The sequence below is a fragment of the Mirounga angustirostris genome, unplaced genomic scaffold, assembly GCF_029215605.1.
Source record: "Mirounga angustirostris isolate CCGP_5_RB_7025 unplaced genomic scaffold, mMirAng1.0.hap1 SCAF_14, whole genome shotgun sequence".
NCBI classification, from domain to species: domain Eukaryota; kingdom Metazoa; phylum Chordata; class Mammalia; order Carnivora; family Phocidae; genus Mirounga; species Mirounga angustirostris.
Window position 1 is genome coordinate 69,550,467 of NW_026991722.1, and position 26,680 is coordinate 69,577,146.

General features: G+C 53.2%; 1 protein-coding gene across 3 annotated transcripts in view; it reads right to left on the reverse strand.

Moving 5' to 3' along the window:
• Positions 1-1,108: 1,108 nt before the first annotated feature.
• Positions 1,109-26,680, reverse strand: part of GLT1D1 (glycosyltransferase 1 domain containing 1) — an 85,110-nt gene continuing 59,538 nt past the window's right edge. Inside the window, exons 9-12 of one of the 3 annotated variants that reach the window (XM_045887849.3) lie at positions 17,948-17,991; positions 16,675-16,795; positions 7,036-7,134; positions 1,109-1,803 (exon numbers count right to left, since the gene is read on the reverse strand). In XM_045887849.3, the coding sequence (XP_045743805.1) occupies positions 1,642-1,803; positions 7,036-7,134; positions 16,675-16,795; positions 17,948-17,991 (426 nt within the window). In that variant the 3' untranslated portion in view covers positions 1,109-1,641. The remainder of the gene's footprint in view (positions 1,804-7,035; positions 7,135-16,674; positions 16,796-17,947; positions 17,992-26,680) is intronic. The other 2 variants (XM_054510579.2, XM_045887850.3) reach the window with 2 other exon arrangements.

Sequence of the window (26,680 nt, forward strand, 5' to 3'; positions counted from 1 at the left end):
TGGTGGGAACTTTTTCTTGGCCCTGCACTTAGAGTTTCAATTCTGCCGGCATAAATCAAGTGTGTTAAACATCAGGCGAATTTAACCCGCCTTCTTCATTCTGGATTCACTTTTCAATACAAACTCATCACCTAGCCTCTTCTCAGATGTTCGTTTTCTGTGAAGTTCCGGTCCCTATTCAGATGGACCCTTTAAGGCAGTAGCTGTCCCGTCAGTCTTGGCGGCAATGTTGGGTCGCTGGACCCAACATCAACCCCGAGAGCTGATGTGACCGGTCAGGAATGTGGCCGGGCACCAGGATTTTGGGTAGGGAGGCCTTCCGTGTGTCATCCCCACACGGGCCCCCTGACTTTCCAAGAGGACATTGGGTCAGAAGGGAAGTGAGGGTGGGCCGTGGGGAGACACAAGGAGTGGGAAGAAGAAGACACTGTGTCTTCACAGGAAAAATGCATAAAGGGCAACTCTCCGGACACCGTTGAGAGCTATGGATCAGTGACAGGCAGGCAGGTTCAGCTCCAAGCACCGGCTGCCAGGTGAGCCCGCACAGTCTGCTCGGAAAAGCTGAAGATCCCAGGAAGCTGCCCATCCAGCAGGCCCTGTGGCATCACCACCCCGGGGATAGTGGGGAAGGGGCAAGGGCGGAGCTAACCCGAGAGGCAGGCCCAGAAGCCGAGGGGAGGCGGCACCTCTCTGCGGCAAAACACGGCACCCCATTCTGTGCATTCTCCCGTATTCAGAGCTCACGGTATCTCGGCACCCCGTTCTGTGCATTCCCCCCATATTCGGAGCTCACGGTATCTCGGCACCCCGTTCTGTGCATTCCCCCCCCTCCCCCGTATTCGGAGGTCACGGTATCTCGGCACCCCGTTCTGTGCATTCCCCCTCCTCCCCCGTATTCGGAGGTCACGGTATCTCGGTACTCTCTGGAGACCTACTCCTGGATCATTCAAACCTGGACCTCAGCAAACTGAAACCGGTAACAAAACGTTGAAACATAGAGTTAACTGAGAATGAAACTGGAGCCGTGTACAATGCTGTGGAAAAGCACGGTTTCACGTCTACACTTTGGCATTAACTTGGTGATTGTGCATAAACCCCCTTCAGGAGATGCTCGGGCATCAGTACCTGTGTGTTCAGGGCTGGGACTGGGGTGGGGGGGTTTCTCTTGGATGCTGCTCACAACATGAACACACAGCGGCTGAGTCCGTGGGCTGACGGCGACACACTTTATTCTGTGGACTCCTTTCGGTGGACACGTTGGACTTTAGTTGCTGGTTTTGAACAATGAGTTACAGGTCATCAGAAGGCAGGTGGGACGTGTCTGTGCTGCGCGGCTTGCCCCTAAGTCCCGTAGCGGCTAACACCGCTCTCTCCCCGCCTCCCCCTGCCTGGCCCCTAGGAGCCCCCAGGAGCCCCCAGGAGCTGATCTGGTAGACACGTCTGGGATGTTCTCTGGAAGCCCTGACAGGTTTTGGATGAGGTTCTGCCTTATAACTGACGTTGTTTATCGATGATTCCATTGAAACTGGCGTGATTTGGACCGGACCGGCCCCACTGGCCCAGAACTCTGTCTCTGGTGTTCACCCAGGGCCGTGCGTCCGCGGTGGCCCCGGGTGGGCACGTGACACCCGGCGAGCGCCCTCACTCCTCGATGCTTCCCTCGAGGGTCTGGACGAGGCTCTGATAGGTGTCTCTTTCCGCCTGCCATGAGTGATACCTTCTCACGTACTCCCTTCCGTTGGCCACAATTTCTTTTTCCAGCGCAGGATCACGAACCAGTCTCTTTGCTAATTGAACAAACTCCTGCAAAGAAGGAGGTGGAAGAGAATCGGGTGTAAATAATTGGCCAGCAGGGATTTGCAAACGGCTGTGCCTGGGTTAGCTCCCGGCCTCTCCCTCGTCTGCCTCCCGTGTTCTGGGGACGTGGCCCGTAGGGGGATGAGGTGGGGACAGGACAGTGCACGGCTCTGACCCACGTGGTGGGAACGTCAATGCTCCCGACCGGGTCAAGGAGAAAGCCTCCCACTCTCCTCTCTGCCGAGGGAGGACAGCGGGGTCGGACTGGCCGCACATCATCACCATCAGCAGCAGCATCTGTCATGTGCTTGCTGTTCAGAATCCAGGATGGGGGGATTTAATGATGGGATTTATGCCCCCTCTCTCCACCATGTGCCCCGCGGTGGCTCTAAGCGGTGCCCCATACGAAACACCACAATTTCCAAATCAAAACGTACGACTAGTCAGGCGAAGCAGGATAAACAAAGCCACAAATAACTTCACGTCAGCTCAGATACGAGTTTGCTGCCAAGTGAGTTTTGGCACCAAACTCCCAAAAAATCAAATTGCTTTTCAAGCGCTTTTTGGATTTTGGAATTGCAGAAAGGGACTGGGACTCGGGGCTGTCCCATGAGTCCGTTCTCAGAGAAACTGGAGGAGAGAGAGGTTCAGGGGACGTGCCAGGGTCACAGAGCAAGTGGTCCGCGGCCGGGACAGGACTGCACTCAGACCATTCGGCCCTGGACCCATGTCCCCCTCCTCTGGTCTCGACAAGCGAAGGCCAGAATGTGAGGGAACACCGTGAGCGGAGAGCCGGCCCGGAGAAGGCTCCTGGGGGCACAGGAGTGACCACAGCTACGTCGGGGGGCTCAGAGGATCAGAGAGGACGAGCAGAGCCAAGAGATGTGGCAGTAAATCTGCCATGAAGTCATCCTGGCCGTGCCTCAGGGACACGGGACGGATGTGAGGCTTGCTGGCAGAGGTCCTCCAGGGGAGTGGGCTTTGGGAGGCAGACCTGGGGGTCCAGGTGGAGGCCGCCTCCAGCCCCTGCAAAGGCTCCTGATCAGCGCTGTCTTGCTGAGGCTGCGTGCGGGCACCTCGGCCCACAAACCCTCAGTGGAGGGGGACGGTCACACCTGGGCTGGTGGCCGCCGTCCTGGTCCGCACGAGTGGCCACACACTGCCCGTCAGAAGCGGGCACAGCTCTCCCTCCCTCAGACCTCAGCCACCAGCCGTGCCTTCACGCGGCTGCAGCTCGCGGCCACGGCTCTCTGGACCGCCAGCTCCGGGAATGGCCCCGACAGGCAGGAGCCCCTAAATGGCCAGTACCCCGGCCATCGGGGCGTGTGTCCTCCCTGCTCCAGCAGTCACGTGCGCTGAGGAGCACGCTCCACGTCCGGCGTGCGCTGCCCGGGGGAAAAGCTCACGGTCTCTACGTCCGCGAGAACAAGAGCGCAGATGGATTCAGCACCCGTGACAACCAAGAGGCTGCAGAGAGCCCCGTCCAGCCGGGAAGGGAACGCGTCCCACCCGCGTGGGTCCTGCAGAAATAGGAGGTTGTCTCCAAATGCTCAACTGTGATGCTTCTTCATTTAATTTGTATGTTGTCGATTTTTCTGTAAGAAAGATGTGTGGCCATCACAGCCCAACTCCAGGAGATGGAGACCGCGGGGGCTGCATCAACACCGCGCCCACTGCGCTCCTGCGTCCCGTGCACCTCACGGTTCCTGGTCGTCCCCTTCATTCCCTGCAGGCCCGGCACGCGGCGCACTGCGCCCCTCCTGCTCCCCACACGCTCGCCGTCACGCCCCAGCTTCCTGCGCGGGGCTCTGCTGCCACAAGGGCCCTTCCCTGCGGGCCCCTCGTCCGTCGGGTCCAGCCTCATCCTCGCTGGGCAGAACCTGTGAGAGTCCCAGGAGTCGATCCCTACGACATCCGACGGGGGTGGTGCCCGTGGTCCTCGGGAAGAGGCTGTGCGGCCCTATCCCAGAGCCCCCTGCCTGGCCCCCAAACCCCACGCGCGACTTGGACTCTTCCCTCCCAGCTTCCACCTCCAGGACCTTGCTCAGTGCCCGCCGTGTAGCAGGGCCTCAGGGAAAGTTCTCTAACTCACCTGGTGCATGCGGGACCCAGTTCCCCTGCCCCGTTTTGCAGAGACAGAACCCACTACGCTTGTCCTGTCGCACGAAGCCCAGACTCCTCTTTCTGGCTGGTGAGACTCTGCACTCCCGAGACGCCTGAGGACCCCTAGCCTTCTCTTGTGTCTGGAGCGCAAGACGTGGTCCCCAGCTAGGAATACGCCGCCTCGGACACGACCTCGCTGGGAATGTCACTGCCATGTGACAGTCCCATCCCTCACTCACTCAGAGAGGGGACAGGCCTTGTCCAGAGCAGATGTATAACAGGTAGCCGCCCAGCAGATCTTCCCCTGGATGGTTGGATGGTTGGAAGGCCCACAGAGCGTCTAAACTAACAGCCGACTGAATTATCAACGTTTACAAATGGGTACAATCCAAGTATAATTTGGGAATTCCAGCCCCTCTTCAAACACGGCAAGGGCTGTGACTCGGGCCTGTGGGCCCAGGGCGGCCGGCAATGGGCCCTGTGCGGGCCCCTTGTTCACCCGGGGCACGTGGTCTCCCCCGCGGGCCCCAGACACGAGAGCACGAGCCGCCTGGCCTCGCGGGAGCCTCTCTCAAACCCACTTCTTCTCTGTTCTCCCCCCACACCCCCGACAGCCACACGGACTTACCACACGCCTCTTCCCTCAAGACCTCCCTCCTGCTGTCGGGGCTGACCAAGGCACTAACGGGATTAGCCTTGGTCTTTCACCTTCTGTGGCCAGACTCGGAGCCGCCAGGAGCCCTGGGAGACAGCGCGTGCACGCACAGCTAGCTTGGCCACGAACCTGAACCTGACGGCCAGAAGGCGTGGGCTCTCAGGACACCACACGTGGGCAGCAGCCTGTCCCCCGACCGCACCTATGATGCAGAGGTTGTCATGGGCTGTGCAGCCGGGGCCGCGGGGTGCCAGAGGCACCGGGAAGGGGACAGGGAGCGAGGGCCCAGGCACGGACTGCCACAGAGTAGGGGCTGTGCTCCCAGAGGGAAGGTCAGGACTCTGCCCCCGCTGTTGGTTTAGTTTTATACAAAGGTTCACAAAGTAAGAGGAAAAGGGATGCCCTTTGACAACCACTGAGGCCCTTCAGGCAAAGCCTGTGTGAGGTTTGTTTGCTGTTTCGAGGGTAAGTCGGGGGGTGGGTCTGGCAGGTGTGAGCGACCGGCGACTCCCCGCTTCCTATCCGGTTTCTCTGTCGTCTCCATCAGGGATGGAGAGCTCACGCTGAGCTGCCGACTCCAGATCCGCCTCGGACGGCAGCGCATTCACGGTTTACACGCGTGCATCACCCTGGGGAGGCTGGCTCTCAGGCCCGCGAGTCCCCCCTTAGCAAGTGAAATGCTGCTCTGGGTCCATATCTGAACTCAACCTTCCACACTCTGGCAGCCAGCCAGCGGTTTGTGCACCTGAGCCCCTCGTCCGCGGTGACTCTAACCACGTGGCCGGCTTATTTAAAATGCATTTTGTTTTGGAGGCAGGCTTCCCACCCTGCGCTCCGTCGAGTCCGGTCGTGAGCGTAAAGAAGACAAAAGAAAGCTGCCTGTGACAGCCGCGTCTAGCGCACTTCTCAGAGTGTGTTAAAAGACGCAGCCTCCCCCATGTGAAATCTAAAGTGTTCTTTTTTTTAAACATCCTTTGTGACACCAACGTTCATGTTTTAGAATCGAAGTAAGTTCCTGACTTCGTGTGGCGCGGCGCCGTGTCTGGGAGCAGGGGGACGCAACCCTGTCGGGGCCGGGGTGGCACTCGTTGGCAAGTGTCAGAAGGACCCCCCTGCCGGACACTCTGTAAGACCGCCAGCGTGCTTCTGTCCTCGTGCTCAGACTCATGGGCAAAGTCAGAGCCTCTGGAGTTGAGCTAAATAAACAGACGCCGTGTTTGGGGAGGTGAAAATAAAATCTCTGCCAGGGCGGAGGCAACACTGTCTGACCTAAAAGCTTGGCGGTGTTGATTTCCAGGCTTCCAGAAGGCGGCAAAAAGCAATAAGCCTTTGTTTGGAGAAGAAGACAATAACTGCTGTCTGCTCTTCCAGTCCTGATCCTCTCCGGCTCGCGGGCGTTGCTGCCAAAAGGGAAGGGTTAGCGGCCGGGTGCCTTTGGCTGGACAGTCACACGGGAGCCAGCGCCCCGGGCCGCAGGGAAAAGAGGTGAGCATGGTCATAGCAAGAGAAAGGGAAAGCTGTCTCGGATTAAGCGTCCACTGCAGGAAATGTGAAAACTGAATTTTCAATTATTTGACTCAACAATAATTTTTAAGTATAAATCCCTATACTCTTGAATATAACCTGTGCTCTAATAAAGATGCTGGTAGACAGCACCTAATTTTTAAAGACTCAAAGGACAAAGCTCAGGCCTCAGAGACTTACTTCCTGCCATCGGATGGTAGGTGGCGGCTGTGGCCATGTCTCTCCCATGGTGACAGCAGGTCCGGAGCCCCGGCCACATGCCGTGAACACACACAGCCCTGTGTGTCCCTCCGTCCGCCCCCATCCCCCCTCTAGGAGGCAGCAGGGATGATGAGCTCTGCTTGTCCAGGAGAAAAAAGAGCTCAGAGACTCAGGCCAGGCCATACGCCCTGCCCACCGTCCCCAAGGGCCAGCTGCGGGCAGACACACACGGGCCCCCTCCAGACCCCTCCACACACTTCCTGGAGGTCCCCACACACGCGTGTGCCCTGGCCTTGCCCACCCTCCGCTGCACCATCCCATACATTATTTTCAAACACACGTGGATGTGATGCATATGCAGAAGTACTGGCTTATTCTCTATGTTGTGTTGAGGTTTCACAATGATCAGATATACGGCAATCTTCTGAAAACCAGTAGGTGTCCTAGAAATCTAAGGTTGTTTCTGAAGAGCACCTGCTTGGAGATCAGAAACCCAAGCATCTCAGAGGTGACCTGACATGCTCAAGGCCATGCCGCTCGTCGGAGGCAGAATCAGGAACAGGAGCAGGTCTTGTGTTTGGGTCTCTGTTCTAGGTTTTTCCAGGTCACACGGCTGCCCCCGTGGCCACAGCCGACATGCTGCACACAGGGCTCCCGCCCCCGGGAGGCGGCACTGGGCACTGGCCAAGAGATGGGAATGCCGGACTGGTGAGGGAAACGCCGATGGAAACCGTTCCAGACAAACCCTTCCTTACCTGTGGGTCTGAAAACAATAGCCCTGTGACCTCATGCTTCACCACCGCCGCGTTCCCGGGGATGTTCCTGGCCAGCACGGGGACTTCCAGATCCATCGCCTGGGGACAGGAGAGAGAAGACAGGTGGGGGTTGGTGATCAAGAGCTTCTCTGGTGCGATGAGCCCGGGTGGGGAGAGTAACATCTATACCCGCCGGACCTCGGGCACCTCACCCGATCGAAACATTCCACTTTCAAAGTACATACTGCATTGTAATTACTTACTGTTGCTGGTTCTGGAGAGCTCTATCCCGCAAACTTTGACATGATTACCGCAATGGTACAAAGAAACCCCCTCTCTCCAAATGTCCTCTTAACACTTGTGCAGTGACAGTTTGGAGAACACATCCTTAATTATCCTCATTACTCCCCACGAGTCATTTTCCCCCAGCACAAGCCACCTGAACGGTGCGGGAGGATCGGGCACGTCTCTCTGGCACGCAGACAAGAGTAAGAAGGAGCATGATTTATCATCCCGCTTATTCACTAAGCAGGCTTTCCGTTCCCCGTGGTCTGGATCAGCACATGGCATCCACCACCCAGCACAAACTGGCATCAAGACCCCAAAAGATGCCCGAGAGCCCAGCGGGCAGAGTCGGCCTCACCTCCCCAGCAAGGCAGCATCTCTCTGGTTCTCCTGCGGTTCTGGGGAGCCCGACCTGGAAGGCTCTATTTTGGCCTCCTACATTGCGCCTCCTGGGGCTACTTGGACCTGGGACCACTCACCCCTCCTACGGCAGGTGCTCTTCAGCACATAAGAGGGACATCCCTTTGCAACTTGGTGTCCACGGGCAGGACTGACTGGCTGGCGCCAACAGCAGACCAATAATCTGGCTGTTACTCTACGGAAGTGTGTTTTAGGCACTCTGACTCTGCCTGTGGCATCTCCCTTCATGTAATAAACGTTCGGTCACGAAGGGGTGACATTCCATTTTCAGAAACGTAACTTACCCACCTGCAGCAACAGCCGAGCACCCAGAGCACGGTGTGACGCACAGCAGATGCTCAGTCAATACCGTGGAGCCAACGCCCTGGAAGCATCTATGCTGAATGAATTCCGAGTCAGTGTTGTCCACCGTAGCCACTGTAACCGCCGGCTGTTGTCTCGGTAGGCTCGTCTGGTTTTCTCTTTCTTCTTCCCCTATGTCATCCCAGTCTACTTTGAGTTTAAGATCCAGGCCCTAGAGAATGCAGAGCTGGCAATAGCCCTGCTGTCGGCCCGCCTCTGAGCCTGTTCTGTTCCCACCATCGGGGAAAGTGGGAGAGCTGGTTTGACTCATGGATCAGAGTCCCCGCCGTCCTGCTCCTCGCCAGCCGCCCAGCTGCTTCTCCAGCGCAGCGATCATGGGTCTCTCTGTCAGGCTCTCCTGTTGGTGTTTCAAGAGCACAGAAGGTCTCCAAGTCAGATTTTCCGTTGTCATTTTGTAGGGTCATGTCTGGGATCTTCGAGTGGTCATCACACCTGAGAAGGAGGCACCTCACAGCACAGGGGAAAAGTAACCTGAAATGGCCACATCCCAGCACCAGTCACAAGGGCTTCCGGACTCCTGGGTGGCCCGGGTTCTGACATACTGCAGGTGCAGTCTGGCGTCCTGGAAGACATCATGGGGCCAGGATCAAGAGGCCTCGGTCTTGAATGAAGATCTCGGTCTTACTCTCTTTGCTCCGGGCCCACACGGTGGGCGTCGCCCTCAGAGTGCAGCACTATCACTTGGAGTGATGAGGAACCCTGACCGGGCCCCCACCGCACCCTGCTCTGCCCCACAATCAGGCATTCGTGAAGTTGCTCCCACGATCCTCCTGGGCCGCCCAGGAGCCGCTGAGGTAGCAAGCGCACTGATGTGGTCCTGGATGTCTCCCTGGGTCCTGGTTGCATCTTTTGGGAATGAAGGACTAAACTGTCCTCTAGGCAGCACATGAAAAATTCAGATGTCATTTTGCACAAATACCATTATGTGGTTTGTGGCGTAAGCTGCCTAGCACATCAGCTACATCAGTCACGAGGTCGTAACGTAACGATGGTGAGTGATGCTGGGAGTCCTGTGGCTTGTCTCTTCACTTGTCACACGGTGTGCGTTGCTGACTCATTAAACTAGCGCAACACACTGTGATTTCACTTATAGACATTTGTCAACTAACTGCCACGTCCTCCGCACGAGTGAGACCTTTGAGACTGCCTGTCACGCACCATCTCATGCCAGGGCAGAGCTCAGAAAGAGGGTGATCGACATGTCAGGGTGCTTCTGCTGCAGGCGGCCCCCACAGCATTTTCATACTCAAAGGGTACATTTATCCTCTGATTTTGGATAAGCACCAGTGTATTTGTGAAGAATCTGTGGCAGACACAGAGATCGAGAGGAGCTGTCTACAGATGTAGATGTAGAGATAGACAAATGCGGATTTATGAAACCGACGACCAGAGAATCGCAGGACCAGCCAGCCGATCCTGAGAGATAACAGAGTTTAAATCCCTGTCTCAGGCAAAGAAGATCTTATTCTCAGCCCTCCTGTTGTGTAGACTCGCTTGTGTATCAGCTCAACCAGTGCTCCCCGAGCACCCATCCTACATGGAAGGCTGTGCACCACAGAGAATTGTCCATTCGTTGTCCACTTGTTGGACAAATGTTTGTTATCAACCTGGAAATGGCAGGACGCAGGAGGCTCAGGTGAGGGGAGCAGTTGGTTGAGGGGGGATAGTGAGGTGGTACTGCACAGTAGGAGAGCCTTGCTTGACACAAAAGGCCATAAAAAGGAAACAACATATCAAACCAAAGGAAGTAGAAGGAAAGCAATAATAAAAGCAGCAATTAATGAAGTAGAAAGCAAAAGCAAAGCAACTGATACATCCAAATAGATTTTCTCCGAAAAAAAATCAGTGAAATAAAGAAGTCACCAGCAACCTGATCACGAGAAAGGAGAAAGCAAAACCAGACAGACCGAGCGGGAACAGACCACTGAAACTCAGAAGAATTTTACAGTCACAGGAGGATAAGAAGTCTTTGCAAATAAATTTGAAAACCTAGCTGAAATGTGTAGTTACCAGGAAGAATGCTTCTTACCAATTAACCCTGGTAGAAGTAGAAAAGCTTAAACAGATCAATTTCTAGAAGAGAAAGAAGTTATCCGGGAAACCATCTACAACAAAAGGATCATCTCAGACGGTGTCACAAGGGAATTCTGCAAAATCATCAGACTGCATCATCCTAGTGCTGCAGGAACTGTTCCAGATAACAGAAAAGGAAAGAAACATTCCAAGTAATTGTTATGAAACAAGTTCAACAATAATACCAAAGGATGAGATAGAGGGCATGGGAAAGGAAGCCACAGGCCATCCTCATGTCTAACTCTCTCCATAAAAACCTAAAGAAAAGAGTAGCAAACAGAATCCAGCAGCACATAAAAAAATCACGGAAACCAACCATTGCAGTTACTACATTAAACGTGAATGGACTAAACACCACACTCAAAAGGCAGAAATTGTCAGACTGGGTAAAAATAGCAAGACTCACTGTATTCACTGCCTACAAGAGATACACTTTGGATTCAAAGACACAAAAGTTTGGAAGTAAAAGGGTGAGAAAATATACCTGTGAACAGTAACCACAGAGCTGCCCTGGTGATCCTAACAGCAGACAAAATGGCCATGAGGACAAGAACTGTTCCTGGAGACAAAGAGGGGCATCTCGTGGTGAGAAAAGGATCAATACATCAGGAAAACATAAAAATTATAAGTGTGCACACGCCTAAGGACAGAGCCCCACAGGACCTGAAGCAAAAACTGACAGAATTGAAAGGAGAAACAGGCAGTTTAATCATAATAAGAACTCTCGAAACCCCACTCTCAGTAACTGATAGAACAACTAGACAGACAACCATCAGGGAGACAGAAGCTCTGAACAGCACTAACCCACTTAACCTGACATTTACAGTACACCCCCCAGTGGCTACAGAAGACCCATTCTTCCCAAGTACACACAGTTCCTTCTCCAGGATGCATCATGTGCTAAATCCAAATAAATAAGACAGTATATTCAAAAAGACTGAAGTCATAAAAAGTATGTTCTCTGACCACATTTTTGGGAACCGGGGTATGGCTGTGGAAAAAGGGGATATAAATGTGGAACGGAGGCGGGGACTTACATTTGAGGTATCATATGAATGCATGTGTACATGTGTGTCTGTCTGTCTGTCAGTCTCAGGGAGAGGTGATGGGGGAGATGGAGCACAGAGGTGAGCATAGGTGAAGGGTCTTCAGCTACTCATTGTACTGTTTTTTTATTTCTCTGGGTTTTAAACTTTTAAGTCAAAATGATGATAATTTCCTTAAAGTGCATGCTCTGAAGCTCTCCTGCTTCGGTCTGAATCCTGGTTCCTTTATACACAGCTGACCCTTGAACAGCAGGGGTTTGAACTCTGTGAGTCCAAACCTGCTGGTGGGCTATGAGATGGTGCGGTCACTTTGGAAAACAGTGTGGCTCCTCCTCAGAGGGTTAAACAGAGTTCCCACGGGACCCAGCAACTCCACTCCTGGATACAGACCCAAGAGAAACGGAACCATGTGGCCAAGCAAACACTTGTACACAGATGCTCACAGCATTATTCATCATGGCCAGGAAGTGGACCCAGCCCAGATGTCCACAAACCCGTGAGCAGACGCGTAAGGCAGTGTGTCTGTACGATGGCGTATTTCACAAATACAAAGGAATGAGGTCCAGACGCATCCTGCGGCATGAAAACATTATGTGGGTGACAGAAGCAGGTCCCAAAAGTCCCCATGTCGTCGGACTCCCTTTATAGGAAATGGGAGGAGGCAGATCTGAACGACAGAGAGTAGACTGGTGTTGGCGTGGGGGGCACGTCGGGGAGAAACAGCGAGTGACTGAGGATGTGTCCAGGATTTCTTTCTGGGGTGATGAAAATTTCCTAAAATTAATAATGCTGAGGGCTCACAACATGGGAATGTACTAAAAACCCCTGAATTGCACACTTTGACTGCACTGATGCTTTAAATGAGTGGACAGATGTATGCTCGTTATGTGAATTACATCTCAATAAAATCGTTGTATTAAAGAAGCATTTTAAAAAGACAGTGCAAAAGACCTCTGAATTTATTCAGAGTGTGCCCTGTAGTCAGGGACAAAAGCCCCAAATCACGGTTTATAAAAGACATGCTCACAGATTGTTTTTCAATAAATTTAGTTGCCCAGTAAGTGAATACTCCATTGCTAACATTTTATTGCTACAGTACTAAATCAAATAAAATGTTAAATGTAAGTGTGGTGATGTCATAGAACATAAATTAATGAGTTTTTCTTTATCTCGAAAATGTCTTTGTTTTCGGTCTGGTGATAAATTTTCTGGCTTTTTCTTTAATGCCTTGTCTTGGCTGTATGGAAATAGCACTTACTAGAGACCGCCTTCATCGGGGACAAGTGAGGTCGCGCAACACGTGTCCTCGCGTGGCGAGTGTCTCCTGCGGGATGGCCGCTGTGGTGGGTTGGGAATGTTTTCTGCGAAAGCCACACCGTCGCTCCTGGGAGGAGGGCGGCTCACAATCAGGCAGAGCACCAGGCACGGACCGGGAATGTATCTGGTCCTGGTCCCTCCACTAGTATTCCTGCTGTTCCCTCCAGCGGTTCTCTTCCCGCAGATCGGGAAGGCTTTTCTCATCGTTCAGGGCCGAGTTCAAGGCCATGCTCCCGCTGCAGGAGTGTGCTCGGGAAACACGGCACCGCAGACGGGGCGGCTGAAACCAGGGAAGGTGCCGCCCCGGTTCCAGAGGCCGGGAGTCCGAGAGCGAGGTTCCGGGCTGTTGCTTCTGAGGGCGTGGGGAAGGATCTGGTCCAGGCCTCCCTCCTCGGCCCGGAGATGCTGTCTTCTTCCTGGGTCTGCGCGCGCCTGTCTGTCCAAATCCCTTCTTCTTACCAGGACACCCCGCACAGTGGCTCGGGGTCCACCCTAATGACTCCTCTTAACGCGACGGCCTCTGTAGAGACCCCGTGTCCAGAAGAGGTCCTGGGAGTTAGGACCTGGACCCTCGGCTCACACTCACCACTGACCAGCACTCCCTCCCCGACGGCTGACAATGGCCTCGCCTCCCACCCTGTCGCATGGCGCCCCCCTTCGTTTCCTGCCCAGAGCTTATTATGTTCCTTTATGGGTGGCCTCGCTTCCGGTTTCCAGTTCCTTCTTTCTGCTCCAAACAAGGGCGTAAATTCCCTAGGATCCAGGACTTTTCTGTGTCCTGCTCACTGCTGTGTCTCCAGAGCCCAGCCCAGAGCCAGCGCGTGCACCCAGCACACCCCGGTGGAAGGAAAGAGTGCACCGGTAATGCGATGACTGCTTCCAGGCTCCAGGCTCCACGTCCCCGAGGCCTGGGGGCGGGGCAAAAGCTACGTAAAGGGGGCCTGATGTCGTGTATTCACAGACAACCCACTCTGAAGTCCTCTCTTCAAAACTAAACTGTCGCTAGGAAAGGAAATGTCTTCAGAAGGAAGAAGCGGGTGGGAAGGCTGTTTTCATACGGCCAAGACACGGCACTCAGGAATCTGATGATCGATTCTTACATCGCTTTCTCAAAGCGTGACGTCACCTCCTTAAAAACAAGCTGCCTGGAAGAAAGGCGAGGTCCCAGGGCCAGACAAGGGCGCAAAGTGAGTCCGGACAAGACCTGGCCCGGAGGCGGCGTCTTGTGCTCGACGGCGTAGGGAGATGGGCGCGTGTACCCTGCGCGCGCTTTCCACCGGTGAACGCAGACAGGGCTCGTGCAGCGCATGGGGGTGGCCAGCAGTCCAGACCTGGGTCTGGGGTTCCGACAGTGAACGGTGTCTGTGCCGGGTTCGGTCCGCCCGCATCCGATTTCTCCCCGCGGGAGCTCCTCCACCTGTCATCAGTGGATGGAAACCTCTGATTCCACCTTGGAAGGAAGCTTTGTAGCTCGTGCCCCATTTTCTGCAGAGCTGCCAGAAGATTCCAGAGACCCTGCCTCCCCTCCACGTGCATATCCGCCTCCAGATGCAGCTGCCGGGGCTCCCTCCGGCCAAAGCCGTGAAGCCCGGGCCGTGAAGGGTGGGCACCGTCACCTGCATTTACGGAGGGAATTCTGATTTCTGGAATTCCGGATTTTCTCGTGGAGAGGTTTGCTTGGGTTTTCACAGCCTTGACTAGCGTGTGTCCAGTACAGGGACCGCTGCCTGTCAGGTGGGGACGAGGCGGGTCCGAGCGTCCCCTGACACAATGCGCTGCATTCGGATCTTACATTGCCGGGGTTAGAAAGCTTCTCAACGCAGAGGCCCAGGGCATTTGGGGAGCAACTCTTGGATGCAAGAGACAGTCTTGCGCCTTGAAAAATACTTCACCTCCCTGCAGGCCTCTCCCCCTCACCCCGCTCTAAATGCCTGTGACACCCTTCTCATTGTGATGCCTCAGAAGGCCCTTCACTCTGTGAAGTGGGAAGGACACAGCCGGGCCACACACCCGACACACTTTGAAACTAGCCACGGCCAAGAGGGCACAGAGTCACAGCTGTGCTCGGAGAGCCCTGCAGGGAGGCTTCAGTCACGAGGGTCTGGGCCCTGAAGCTAAGAGCCGAGAATTCTCCTGTTACTCTTGGCTTTAGAATACGGCCTTCCTTCCCCCTGGGCAGCAGAAACTGACGGGAGGGTAGCACATGCGTGTGTGTGCGTGTGCACGTGCGTGCGTGTTCCGAGTGGGGGGACTGAGGTAAGAACATACTTTTCTGTATTATTTCAACTTCATTCGATGCAACTCCACAATCAGCCCAAACTGGAAACCACAGATTTCGCTGTAGGAATATTCACCCTACTGCCCACACTTCTAGCTCGAGCTTGATTTTTGGAGTTTCTCGGTAAGAGATGTATTTTAGCAAATGAGATTTTTATATGCCTCCATGAGAAAACAAAGTTAATTCTGGGAGGTCGAAAGATCCCTTCCTTCAAAAGTGATATGCGTTCATTCTGTGATTAACCACTTGGGTTATCTGAATGGATTCTAATGAAATGCACCCAGACCACTCCCCTGAAATCAGCTTCATTCAAAACCCTCAACCCAAAGGTTATTTTGGAGTTTGCAAAAGGAGCACAACATCAACATTTAAGACAGTCACATTCGCTAACAGCTGCCTTGCCTTTGAAGGAAATGAGGTTTGACAGCAATTCATCCGCAGTGAGATGCGCTGGGCGCCAGTGATGAAATCATTCCTGAATTCTACTTCACTTCTTCTTGGGAACTTGAGCAAGAAAATGTGTATTTACATACAAAGGAGCAGTTCAGCACCAGCTCAAGGACGAGTGGGGTAAGAACGTGCCTTTCTGAAGCTGTCAGGTGGGGTGCGAAGGCGAAGGGCGCGGCTCCTGTGGCTGGACGACGCCACCCGCCAGCTCAGATGGAGGTCTCGGCCTGAAGACGAGCGGGTCACGGTCCACACTGCACGCTCTGGCATCGAGGCGTGGACGTGCAGCTCGTACCCCTGGCTCCCGGTGTTGCTTTGGGTTTTGCGCTTTGCTTTTTTTTTAAAGGAGGCCACAGAAAATATTAGGCATGAGACAATAGTCGGTCCTTCAGTTTAGGGAGGATTTTTTTGGGGGGCTGCTTTCGTGATTTACTGTGTTGTGTGAAACACTAAATTGTACCTTCTGCCAGCAAGTGCAGTAAATTCAGTTAGTGTCCAAAGGAAGAAATGGATGTTACAAATAGGATGGAAGGATGGCCTCGCTCTAAGCATGCATTTCTCCCCCAGTGAGACAGAACACGTGAAACCGCTTCAGAGGCCCAGGGGCGCAACGGCTGGAGCCTCCTTCTCTCGAGCAGGTTGTATCGTGAGCTAGTCCCTAATTAGGCACATCTGCCGCGTGCGTGGCACGTGTTCAGAGCTGTACGTGACCGCTCGTGACCACACGCATGCTGTGACTCGTGACCGAATGTTCTGGGCGAGCTCCGGGACTGAGCACTGGTCTGGACGGAGCGAACGGAGGCCACCCTGTGCCGAGCTTGCTCTTGAAAGGGAATCCAGCCCGCAAGGATGTGACCGCAAAACAAGAGAAAGGAAAGCCCTTTCTGGAGCCGAATGCTAGACGAGGGGATCAGCTCTCCCCTCGCGGCTCTGCGCACTCCCTCCCCGTGCACCCGTCACCCCTGCTCCATGGTGCGCGCCCCCCCGCCACACGTGCAAGCCCCACCATTGTTGTCCCCTGAATGCTGGGATTATAGAGCATACTGAAAAGGAGAAGAAAATCAAGAGGAAGGAGACTTCTTGCCCAAACACACCTTCATCCCATTTCCTGGCCCCACCTCTTAGAACCAAAGCGCCCTTCCATCTAAGATATTTAGCGGGTCAGAGAGGTGATCTAGTTTCATTTTATTTTGTAGCTGCCAAGGACAAATGGCAAAGAGAAATGAAATGATTTTTTTTTAAGTCTCAGAACTTAAAAACTACTTCTGAGGTTCCAAAGAAAGGCTGTTTTGCTTTCCAAGGCTCTGAGAGCCGCAGACCTTGATTGACAAGGACACCGCCTCGTAAAGGAGAACAGGAGGGACGTGGCGCTTCCTGGCCCCGCCTCCAGGACTCAGGCTGGGTCATTACCTCCAGAATCGCAGCGGACATGCCCTCAGACACGGAGCTGTTCACCACCGCGAAGCAGTTCTTGAGCGCTGCGTGTAGGTCTTCCTGGGGCATCTCTCCCAGCAGCCGCACCCCAGCCGTCCTGAAACAGGAGCAGGGACAGCTCTTTGCCACTGGGAGTCTTGTGGTGGGGGGAAGGGGGGTGGCTGGAGGGAGGACAGTAATTCTGCAGATGGAGAAGTCGGCATACGGACGGCACAGTATGGGGAGGGGGGTCTCTGCCCTTCCCCGCCCCTGGTGAGCCGCCGCCGCTGTGAATCATGCCCCCCAGGTATCGGAAGTCAAACATAAGGTGCTGGCCACTTTTTCTAATAATGCGACCATTTCTGAAATGATTGTTTAAAAAAATACTAATAGGGACAGTAATGGACATACAATAAACAGAAACAGAAATGCTAAAATGGAGAATACAACAAGCACCCAGGTGTCCACTGCCCGGAGCGGACATATCATACGGGTTTTGTCTTATTTTTTTTATCCAGCAACACTGATTCGTGTTGAGAAGCGCCCAGAATTCCAACACCCTCTCCACCACTCACATAACTGCCTACGGTTTTACCTGCGAGCGCTCTGGGTCTCTGAGCCGTATAAAGACGCCCACGTATCTATGGGGGTGAAATCAGTACTTCGCAGTCCCCTGTGCTGACGGTGGCCGGTGACATGGAGGGGCCGTCCTGGGGGACCGTGAGGAAACCAACTAAAAGGGGACCCTTCTGGTCCCCGCCCTTTCCTGGGTCCCCGCTGAACACTCGGAATGTGCTGGAGGGGCCCTGGGGCCACCTGTCACCCTAAGGATGTGGTCCCGGGCCAACCACATCTGGCCGCTTCTTACGTGAGCAATTAGCCCCGTGTTTCAGCCTGTGTTCTGGAGCGTCTGCAGCGGGCACTACCCAGCACTTGATACCTTAGGTCTTTTAGTTTCTGCCAATGTGATCAGTGGAAATTACAACTTCAAAGCGGGTTTCATCGGCATTTCCCTGAGCGAGGGAGGATGGGCATCTCCGCTCCCGAGGGCACTGCTCACGCTCCCAGCACAGCATCCTTCCTGTCGAGTGGGGGGAGTAAGAGCGCCCGGAGCCCCTGGGGTCGTGGGGAGGTTACACGAGGCGGCATCCGTGAGTGCCGGGAGCAGAACCTGGGTGCAGGGAGTGCGGCGCAAGCATGGGGATGGGGGTGAGGGGCTGGCCACTGGGCTTCCTCTCCTGCAAAATGCTTGTTCACTTCTTCCACTCACCTCTTTACTTTGGCTTTTACTTCCCTTGTAAACACTGGGTCGACCTGAAAAGAGACAAAGATAGATTTTAGGAAAAGCCTTTCGTGAGCCTAAGTCTCGAGAGAACGGCCTGTCACGGCCACAGAGACAGACTTAACAACTCGGGAGGGAAAAAGTCAAACCCAATAGGAACTAATACCCCGATTCCCCTACCACATAATATGGGCAGGGAGAGAGGAGCACTGGGGAGGAGCTCAGAGAAATGCATGCGTCCTCCTGTCTTGCTGCTGGGCGCGTCCCACGGGAGCCTGCTGCAGCCCCGTGGGCGGTGGGCCAGCCCTCCCCCAGCTCAGGCCCAGCCACGGGGCATCCGCTGGCCCCACGGCGCTCCAGCGGAGGAAGGGTCTGCGTGATTCGTTGCAGTGGCGGATGTTGTCATAAAACCTTTGAGGCAGAATGAACTGGAATCCTTAGCAGATGTAAGACAAAGGACCTGACAGAATTAAAATTTTATTTTGACAGGGAGCCTTCCCAGAAACACAATTTTCAAGCCAAGGGCGCGTCCATCAAGCTGATGTGTGGACAAACACACGGGTCCATCCACACAGGGAATATAACTCAGTCCGGGAAGGGTTGAAGCGCTGACGCCTCCCACACTCTGGAGGACCCCAGAGAACACGACATTCCGTGCATGAGGCCAGGCACTAAAGGCCACTTACTAGGTGAGTCCATTTCCGTGCAACACCCAGAATGAGCAAATCCGAGGAGAAAGAAGGTCGGTAAGTGATTGCCAGGGACTGGAGGGGGGGGAGTGCAGACCGTGGGGAGTGGCTGCTAACAAGTCTGGGGGCTCTTTGGGGGTGATGAGAATGTACCCGAATTAGGGTGATGGTTGCAAAGCTATGTAAACATACTAAAAAACACTGGATTACATACTTTAACATGGTGATTTTGATGGCATAGGAATTATATCTCAAAAAAAAAAAGAAAAAAAGCCAAGAAAAGTTTTGTAGTTAGTCACAGCCTGGTGTCCTTGAGCCTGGCTCCTCCTCCTGTTTCACATCCGGAGGCACTGTGTCCTTCGGGACAGGCCCGTGTTTTGTCTCTCTGCGCCCTGCCGATCGACACGTTGAAGTAACGCAGAGGTTGAAGGCGGTGTGTGCCTTGGGCACACCAGTGACTTTTACTGCTTGCAGAGAGGCCTCAGAGTTTTAAGCAGACCCATTCACAGATGTGTAAGGACCAGAAGGAGAGGCGGTACGGACCGAGTGGGGCTCAGTTCGCCCGGCCACCCGCTGGCTCCCGGCTCTGCCTGGGTCGGGGGGCCGCTCTGGGCCTCAGTTCCTTGGCTGCACAGGGAGAGTCGTCACGGGGCCTCGGGGTGGTGGGGAGCATCAGCGCCCGTGACCGCCCGGGACGTGGTCACTGCTTAGGGGCACAGAAGGAAACGTTAAATACCGTTCTGGAAAGAATGCGCGTGAGAGCTCAGATCTCAGCCCTGGAACGGAAAGATGTGTAGGCGTCCCCTCACGTGCACGCTGTCCCAGAGACGCTGCCACATGTCTCCACACCCGGGACCAGCGGTGACGAGCAAGACGCCCCAGAGCCCAGCGGCCGTCACAGTGTTCGCACGGGGACGCACACACCCTTGACCCTCGGAAGCCAGACTGGAGCACCGGCCTGCACACGTGGCTTGCTCTCGGAGGCACAGGAGGACGTGAGGGGACACTGTCCCACTGTCACAGGGCTCCCACCCAGATGGAGCCGCAGCGTGCGCTCACCACCTGACTCGCAGACCGCGGCTCTGCCTGGGCCGTCCCTGCACTGCTGCTGTCATGGTGAGTACGCACGGTTCTTCAGTTGGTGCCCACGGGACACCACATTCTGGGCGCTTCTCAAAGATACAGAGGAGGGCTGACACCCACTTTACTGATACAGTGTCTGTCGCCGTGTCCTGTTCTCCCGATGAGCGAGCTGCAAACACAGATTCAATTTCTATTCTCATTCACACTTTAGCGGTAGGTATTAGGAATTACAGAACAAGTCGGCTAATGAATATGACAATAGCCCTATACCTTATCATGCCAACTGAAAAAATGTTGTGCCTTCCAGAAACTTCATTCCAGTTTCTTTTGGCAAGGGAATGCCGCATGTGTGTTGGACCCCAGATCCTTCAAACCACTGGCACTGACTGAGATGCATCCCAAGAAGCTAACACAGCAAATCTGGATGCGTAAGGAACACTGAAACTATCCCCAGAAAAAATGTTTTCAGAGCTTAATGTATTTTAAGAGCAAAGTTACAGGAACAGCACAGAGGACCAATGCACTTGCATGCAGGACCACTCAGGGAGAAAGACTCTATGTGGGTGGGATCCCGCGTAGGGTACAGACGCGGAGAACACCATTTAGTTGCCGTCCATAAATGATCTGTTTGCTCTAAGAAAATCCAGACGCCTGCATGATCCAGAAACCCTTAGCAGGTTTGTGTATAATTGTTATAAAATTCAGTTGCTGAATTTTCTTGCTGAAGCATTTCAACCTGCACAAATGCTTTACGTCTCCACTTTTATGTTAAAAATTTGCACACGGGGTGCCTGGGCGGCTCAGTCGGTGAAGCGTCTGCCTTCGGCTCAGGTCATGATCCTGGGGTCCTGGGATTGAGTCCCACATTGACCTCCTTGCTCAGCGGGGAGCCTGCTTCTCCCTCTGCCTGCCACTCCCCCTGCTTGTGCTCTTTCTGACAAATAAATAAAATCTTAAAAAAAAAACTGGGGTGCCTGGGGGGCCCAGTCATTATGCGTCTGCCTTCGGCTCAGGTCATGATCCCAGGGTCCTGGGATCGAGTCCTGTGTCTGGGTCCCTGCTCAGAGCTGAGTCTGCTTCTCCCTCTGCTCCTCCCCACCACTTGTGGTCTCTCTCTCTCCCTCAAATAAATAAAATCTTTAAAAAATAAAAATTTGCACACAAATCAAAGTGATTGCTGCCAAGACCTGATTTCTGCCCCCTGTGTTTCCATTCACAATCACATACTCGGGTACTTTCTGACCCCATGGGGAAAAAATCTAATGTTCAGGACTACCAATAACAAGAAGAGAACCTTTTGTGGGGTTTTTCTGGTTTTTGTTTTTAAGATTTTTTTTTTATTCATTTGAGAGGGGAGAGAGAGAGAGAGCGTGCACACGAGCTCTGAGCAGGGAGCCCGATGCGGGGCTCGAACCCAGGACCCCGAGATTATGACCTGAGCCGAAGGCAGACGCTTAACCAGCTGAGCCACTCAGGTGCTCCTCGTTTTGTTTTTTTTTTTTTTGAGAATGAACTGTTTCTTGTCACAGAGGATTCCTGAGTACGTTCTCCACGCGTGGGGCGTGCTAGCCGTGTGTCTTCAGGCAACATTATTACACACTTGGCGTGGATAGCACACGGGTTGGTGTCTTCCAAGTGGACAACCAGACAGGTCTCACGAATTGCCTTCTGCAAAGCACCAGCAGCTAAGCCCTGGAAGCTCAGGTCTGTTGGAAGTCCCGGGCAATTCCTGCACCAGAAGTCAGAAGCGAAGTTGGAGCATCACTTGTGATGAGGACAGTTTCCAGAATGCCCCAGTGCAGGCCTGGAAGGATGAGGTTTCTTCAGCCGCCAGCAGAGAGCGACTGCTTGCGCATGGCTTTTGTAGCCGTGCTTTGCTCTGGGTAGGCTTGTCAACCCAGCAGACTCTACAAGAACCCTGTTCTGAAGCCTCCTTAACCTGCACCCCCCTCCTTTGGTGGAGCTGGGCCAGCTAGAAGCAATACCAGGGTTAGAGATGGACCCGTGGAGGCTGCAACACACTCCTATTCTCAAAAGATCTTTAAAGGAAAAACTCATACTTCTGGACGATTTGTTGTTTACTGCTATTAAGAGTCAGAATGTATTTGCCACGTACTCTGGACCTAACCTACGCTAAGTTCTCTAACTGCATCAGCTTACTTCTTGCCAGTGATCCTGGTATGATTGCCCCACTTTACCCAAGAGGACAGCGAAGGTCAGAGAGCTCCTGCAGTTTAACCAGGATCACATAGCTAGAACGTGCTGGGCCAGGAGACCGAGTTCTTAAAACCACACTTCACTGCCTCTCTGCTATCCGCTCAGGGATTTTACCAATAGTTCATAGAAAGCCAACGTGGATTACAGAATAACTACCTGCTTATCTGTTTATTTCCCCACGATATCCCGTCTGTACCTTTCTGTTTCCCTCCCTCTCTGATTGTTGCCATTCTTGCCACCAGGAACGCCCACCTCCGTCCCTAAAACCTGTTCATCCCCAGGGCACAGGCCGATGCCACCTCCGTGGGAGACTTTCCCCGATCATTTAAACAAGAAACAACATCTCCTCCCCCACTTTCCTCCCACCTGCTACCAAACGCAGGCCTGCCTTGTCTGCAGCTTGCCCACCTTGCCCCCATATCAGTGCCCCTTTCCCTCCAAGGCCAGGCCTGGTGTCGTGCACACAGTTCTCTGCTCCATTAATATTTGCTAAGTCCGTGCTTTCCAGCTGGCCCTTGCCTTTGTTTCTCATTCCTGATTCTTTCTGTTGAAATGATCTTAAACAATTGAATTACATTATAACCCCTATCATGAAAAAGCAAACAGCCTAATGAAAGCCTTCTTTTGGCTTCCCATTGTAATTCTCAAATTCACATTTTTTATGATCATTTTTAGACCTCTCATTTTTAATTTTGTTAGCATGCTTCTGCTCTCACAATTAACTATTTAGAGAAAAGTAATTCATCGAGGAAAAATTTAAAAGTCTGCTGAAATACCTAGCATGTTAACTAAAATTCAGCTGAAAGGTATAACAGCTTTCAAGTTGGAAATAAAACTGCATTAAACTCTTCTGGATTTACCTTCCGCATCAGTTCATTTTCAAATCTCCCACTGAAGCCAAGTGGAACAAAATACAAGATAAAGAAAAAAAGAAGGGTACATTTTTTATGTAATGAAAGCACACGTTATGAAATTTTAAAAAGCAAAAGCATTGCAAGCAGCAAAGAAAATTCTCATTTCCTCCCTCTGAGCTTATTTATTTCTGAGCAAAAGATATTGTTTCTACTCCCAAGCTTAAGGAAAATCATCTTTGATCTAAGAAGTTACGGTGGGACGACATGAAGCTGCCATGCTCAGACCGAATGTTCATGCCACACTCCTTATCAAAGAGCACCAGCAAACGCACCCACTCAAGACCCTCCTAGAAGCAGAAGCCACACGCTTTGCTAAAATGGTTGAACTGAGAGATCAAAGAAGCTTTAACAGAAAACCAAAGCCAGACTCAGACCATCCTGCAGCTAAAGCAGAATCCCGGCGTGTCCGTGCGGAAAGGGAAGACTCACACGGGCGGCTCTTTTCCACGTGACGTCATAGGATGCTGCCTGGGAGCCAGGTACCGTCCCAGGCACCGTGCCAATACTCAGCCCCCACCGGGAAGGTGCCACACGTGAGGCAGGTGGCATCGTCTTGGTCATGCCTACTTTGCAGATGGGCAAGCTGAGGCACAGAGAGGCAAGCAGCACCCAGCTGACTCCGGAGTCCGCGCTTGCAACCATTGCACATGGCCACGCAGAACTACCCTTTGCAGGACACGGATGATGCCCCTTGGTCTCAAGGTGTTAACTCACTGGCCAGCTGTGAGCAACAACGAATGATTATGTAGATTCCGAATGGGACGGAGATCCCATTTTAAAATGTTCTTCCTAAGAATTGCCACAAAAATAAACCTATGTATGGCATCTAAAAAATAAAACATACACAGCACCAGTGATTTTTCAAGCGACCTGAGAACATTTGCGCTACTATTTTATAAACGGTCGCTAGAGTCAGTAGAAGCTGCTCAGTGAGCGGAGTGGTGATGTTCAGAAGGGCAGTGTGGTCCCCGCCCTCGGGGGCAGTACCAGGAGCCCAGCCCTGGGCTCTCCTTTGCGGACACGGCCCCCGTCGGTCTGCCTGGACTCCGCGCTCCGTGACGGCAGGCGTCACGTCTGCCCGAGGCACTGGGATGCATCCACGTGCCTTCAACACAGTGGCACTCAGTAAGGACATCTTGAAGGACCGAATAAAGAAGTCAGGTTCTGTATACACATCCACGCACACACACATACACACATCTATAACATGCGTACTGGTCTCGTGAATGAACGACAGCATAAATCACGGTAGCCGATCTCCTGTTGAGACTCTGCTCACCGTCACCATCACACATCAGCACATCTGGAGAAGGACACAGCAAGTTCTGCCAACGGAGCACAGTCTTCCCCGCTCAGGGGCATTCTTTCCATCTCCCTGAGGGAAAGCACTGAGACAATGCCAGGGACCATCAACTGACCGATAAATGTCTTCTCTTCGTCCACACGTCAGGACAAACGGCATCTGCATGTGCCGCGAACATCTCCTTTCTCCTTCGACCCTTCAGTATCCCTCTCTTCTGCCAGAGCCCCCCTTCCTTTGGTTCCTCCTCACCTCCTCCCCTGGACACAGTTGGTCAAAGTGGAACTGGGTGCCTGGTTCTCTCCTTACAAAAGGGTGGGATGCAACCCAAGCTGGATCCTGGACCTTGAACAGAAGGATCTGGAGACTAAGAAGTGGGTGGAGCTCATTTTTCCCCAGTGGGGTGCCTTGAACAGAGCGTTCCCGGCTAAGACTTGCTGGCCTCTGGAATTCCTGGTCTCCAGCCTCCCAACTATTCTCTTGGTGGCTCTTGTCATCTTGCGTAAGTTGCATTCACTGGAGTTGGTGTGACACTTGCAGCTGAGGGGCGCCGGCTGAGCGGTGGTTTCTTCTTCGCTGGTATGTCCTGTGTGATGGGGCTCCATGCAGAGAAAGGCCTGGAGGGACCACTTCTGTGTGCCCCACAGTGATTCCCTAATAAGAGATGTTGCGCTGTTCCAGACGCCTTAGCTCACCCAGTCAATGCAGTTTTGTACTGAGAGGCCAGCACGTGACCTCTGAGGGTGTGTAATTCGTACCTAGAGAGTTTATTCAGCCACTGAGCTTCACAGTTAACAAAGGAGGACATGGAATGAGGAGTGGACACACATCAGATGCCACCAATAATGGTGACATTCGGGGTGTTCGATCTCTTACATGACACAGTTGTTAAAGCATGAGTTTCGGTGTGTCCCAAGGTTTCACCTCTGACCCACCTCACAAATCCATTTCCAAATTCTTACCAATAATGTTGTAACAAGGATTCAAATGCAAGTGTAAAATTGTTGGACCCCCCTCCTTGTTTGGTGTTCAGACGTGATGTCAGATTGAATCCTTGACCACGAGAGCGGACAGATGTCTGGAGATCTTTTTTTTTTTTTTTTTTTTTTTTTTAAGATTTTATTTATTTATTCATGAGAGACAGAGAGAGAGAGAGAGAAGCAGAGGAACAAGCAGGCTCCCCACAGAGCAGGGAGCCCGATGCGGGACTCGATCCCAGGACCCTGGGATCATGACCTGAGCCGAAGGCAGATGCTTAACCATCTGAGCCACCCAGGCGCCCCTGTCTGGAGATCTTTTAACGGTGAAGGGGAGGGCTGGGTTCGGCGGGGCGGTCAGCGGGAGCATACCTGTCCAGTCCCGGCTGAGCCAGGCCCGCGTCTGAGCAGAGGCTCTTGCTGCAGGAGCCGCCGCTCGCTGGCCTTGGAGGGGACATACATTTAGTGGGACTCTCTCTCCCTCTCTCTCTCTCACACACACACACACACACACACCATGCAGCGTGGCCAAGGCAGTGATTTTCATGCTTCAGATTAGGAAGCAAATCATGAAATTGATTTTGGGGTAAAAACAAGCTTTTTAAAAATGACATGGAATAGAAGAGCGTCACATAGCAAAGGATGGCACAGGACAGTCTTTTAAGAAGGACCAGAGTTAAGCGGCCAGCTTTTGATCTCGGCTCAGGTCTTGCTCTCAGGGTTGTGAGTTCAAGCACCGTGGTGGGCTCCACGCTGGGCATGGAGCCCGCTTCAAGAACAAGGACCAGAGTGCAGAGCTGCCTGAAGCGAGAGAAGCGTTGTCTAGTAAAGCTTGCCTAGTGTGTGTGTGCATGCGTGCGTGCGTGTGCGTTTGCATGCACGTCCTCTGTGCTGGGTTGGTTCTGCCTGCCCCCGTTGGCTGCCCATGCACACACACATCTCAGCTCTCTTCAGAGACGTCCCCCGATAACTGGGAACTGGCCGAGGTGGAAGCTTCTACACCGTGGAAATAGGCCAGTTGGGCTTTCGGAAAACAGGGCTCCCCTGCCCTGCTCCCCATGAGCACCGGTTGGTGGACACCTACCAGCAGACCCTGGGTTACCGTTAGGAAGCAAAGAAGCAAACCTTACACACTAGCCTGTCCGAGTTACTGGAGGATCTGAGATGTGTGTCCAGATGCATCCTGGGACACACAGAATCAAGAAGAAAACAACTTGTCTGAAGGAGTTTGTGACTCGCTGGATTCAATGCTGCCTTATTTAGAAGCTCAAATTATCCTGTTTGCTGAAATGACATCAAGGTTTGGATGGCAGCTTTTTGTTTTCCCCTTAGATTTGATAAAGACCTTTTATGAGGTAGGGATATTGCTATGGCCTCAATGTTGTGTCCTCCATGCCCCAAATGCATAGCCTGAAATCCTAACCCCCAAAGACGGTGTCAGGAGGTGAGGACTTGGGAGGTGAGTGGGTCACGAAGGTGGAGCCCTCGGGAATAGGATCAGTCTTACATGATGGGATCAGGTCTCACAAATGACCCCAGAG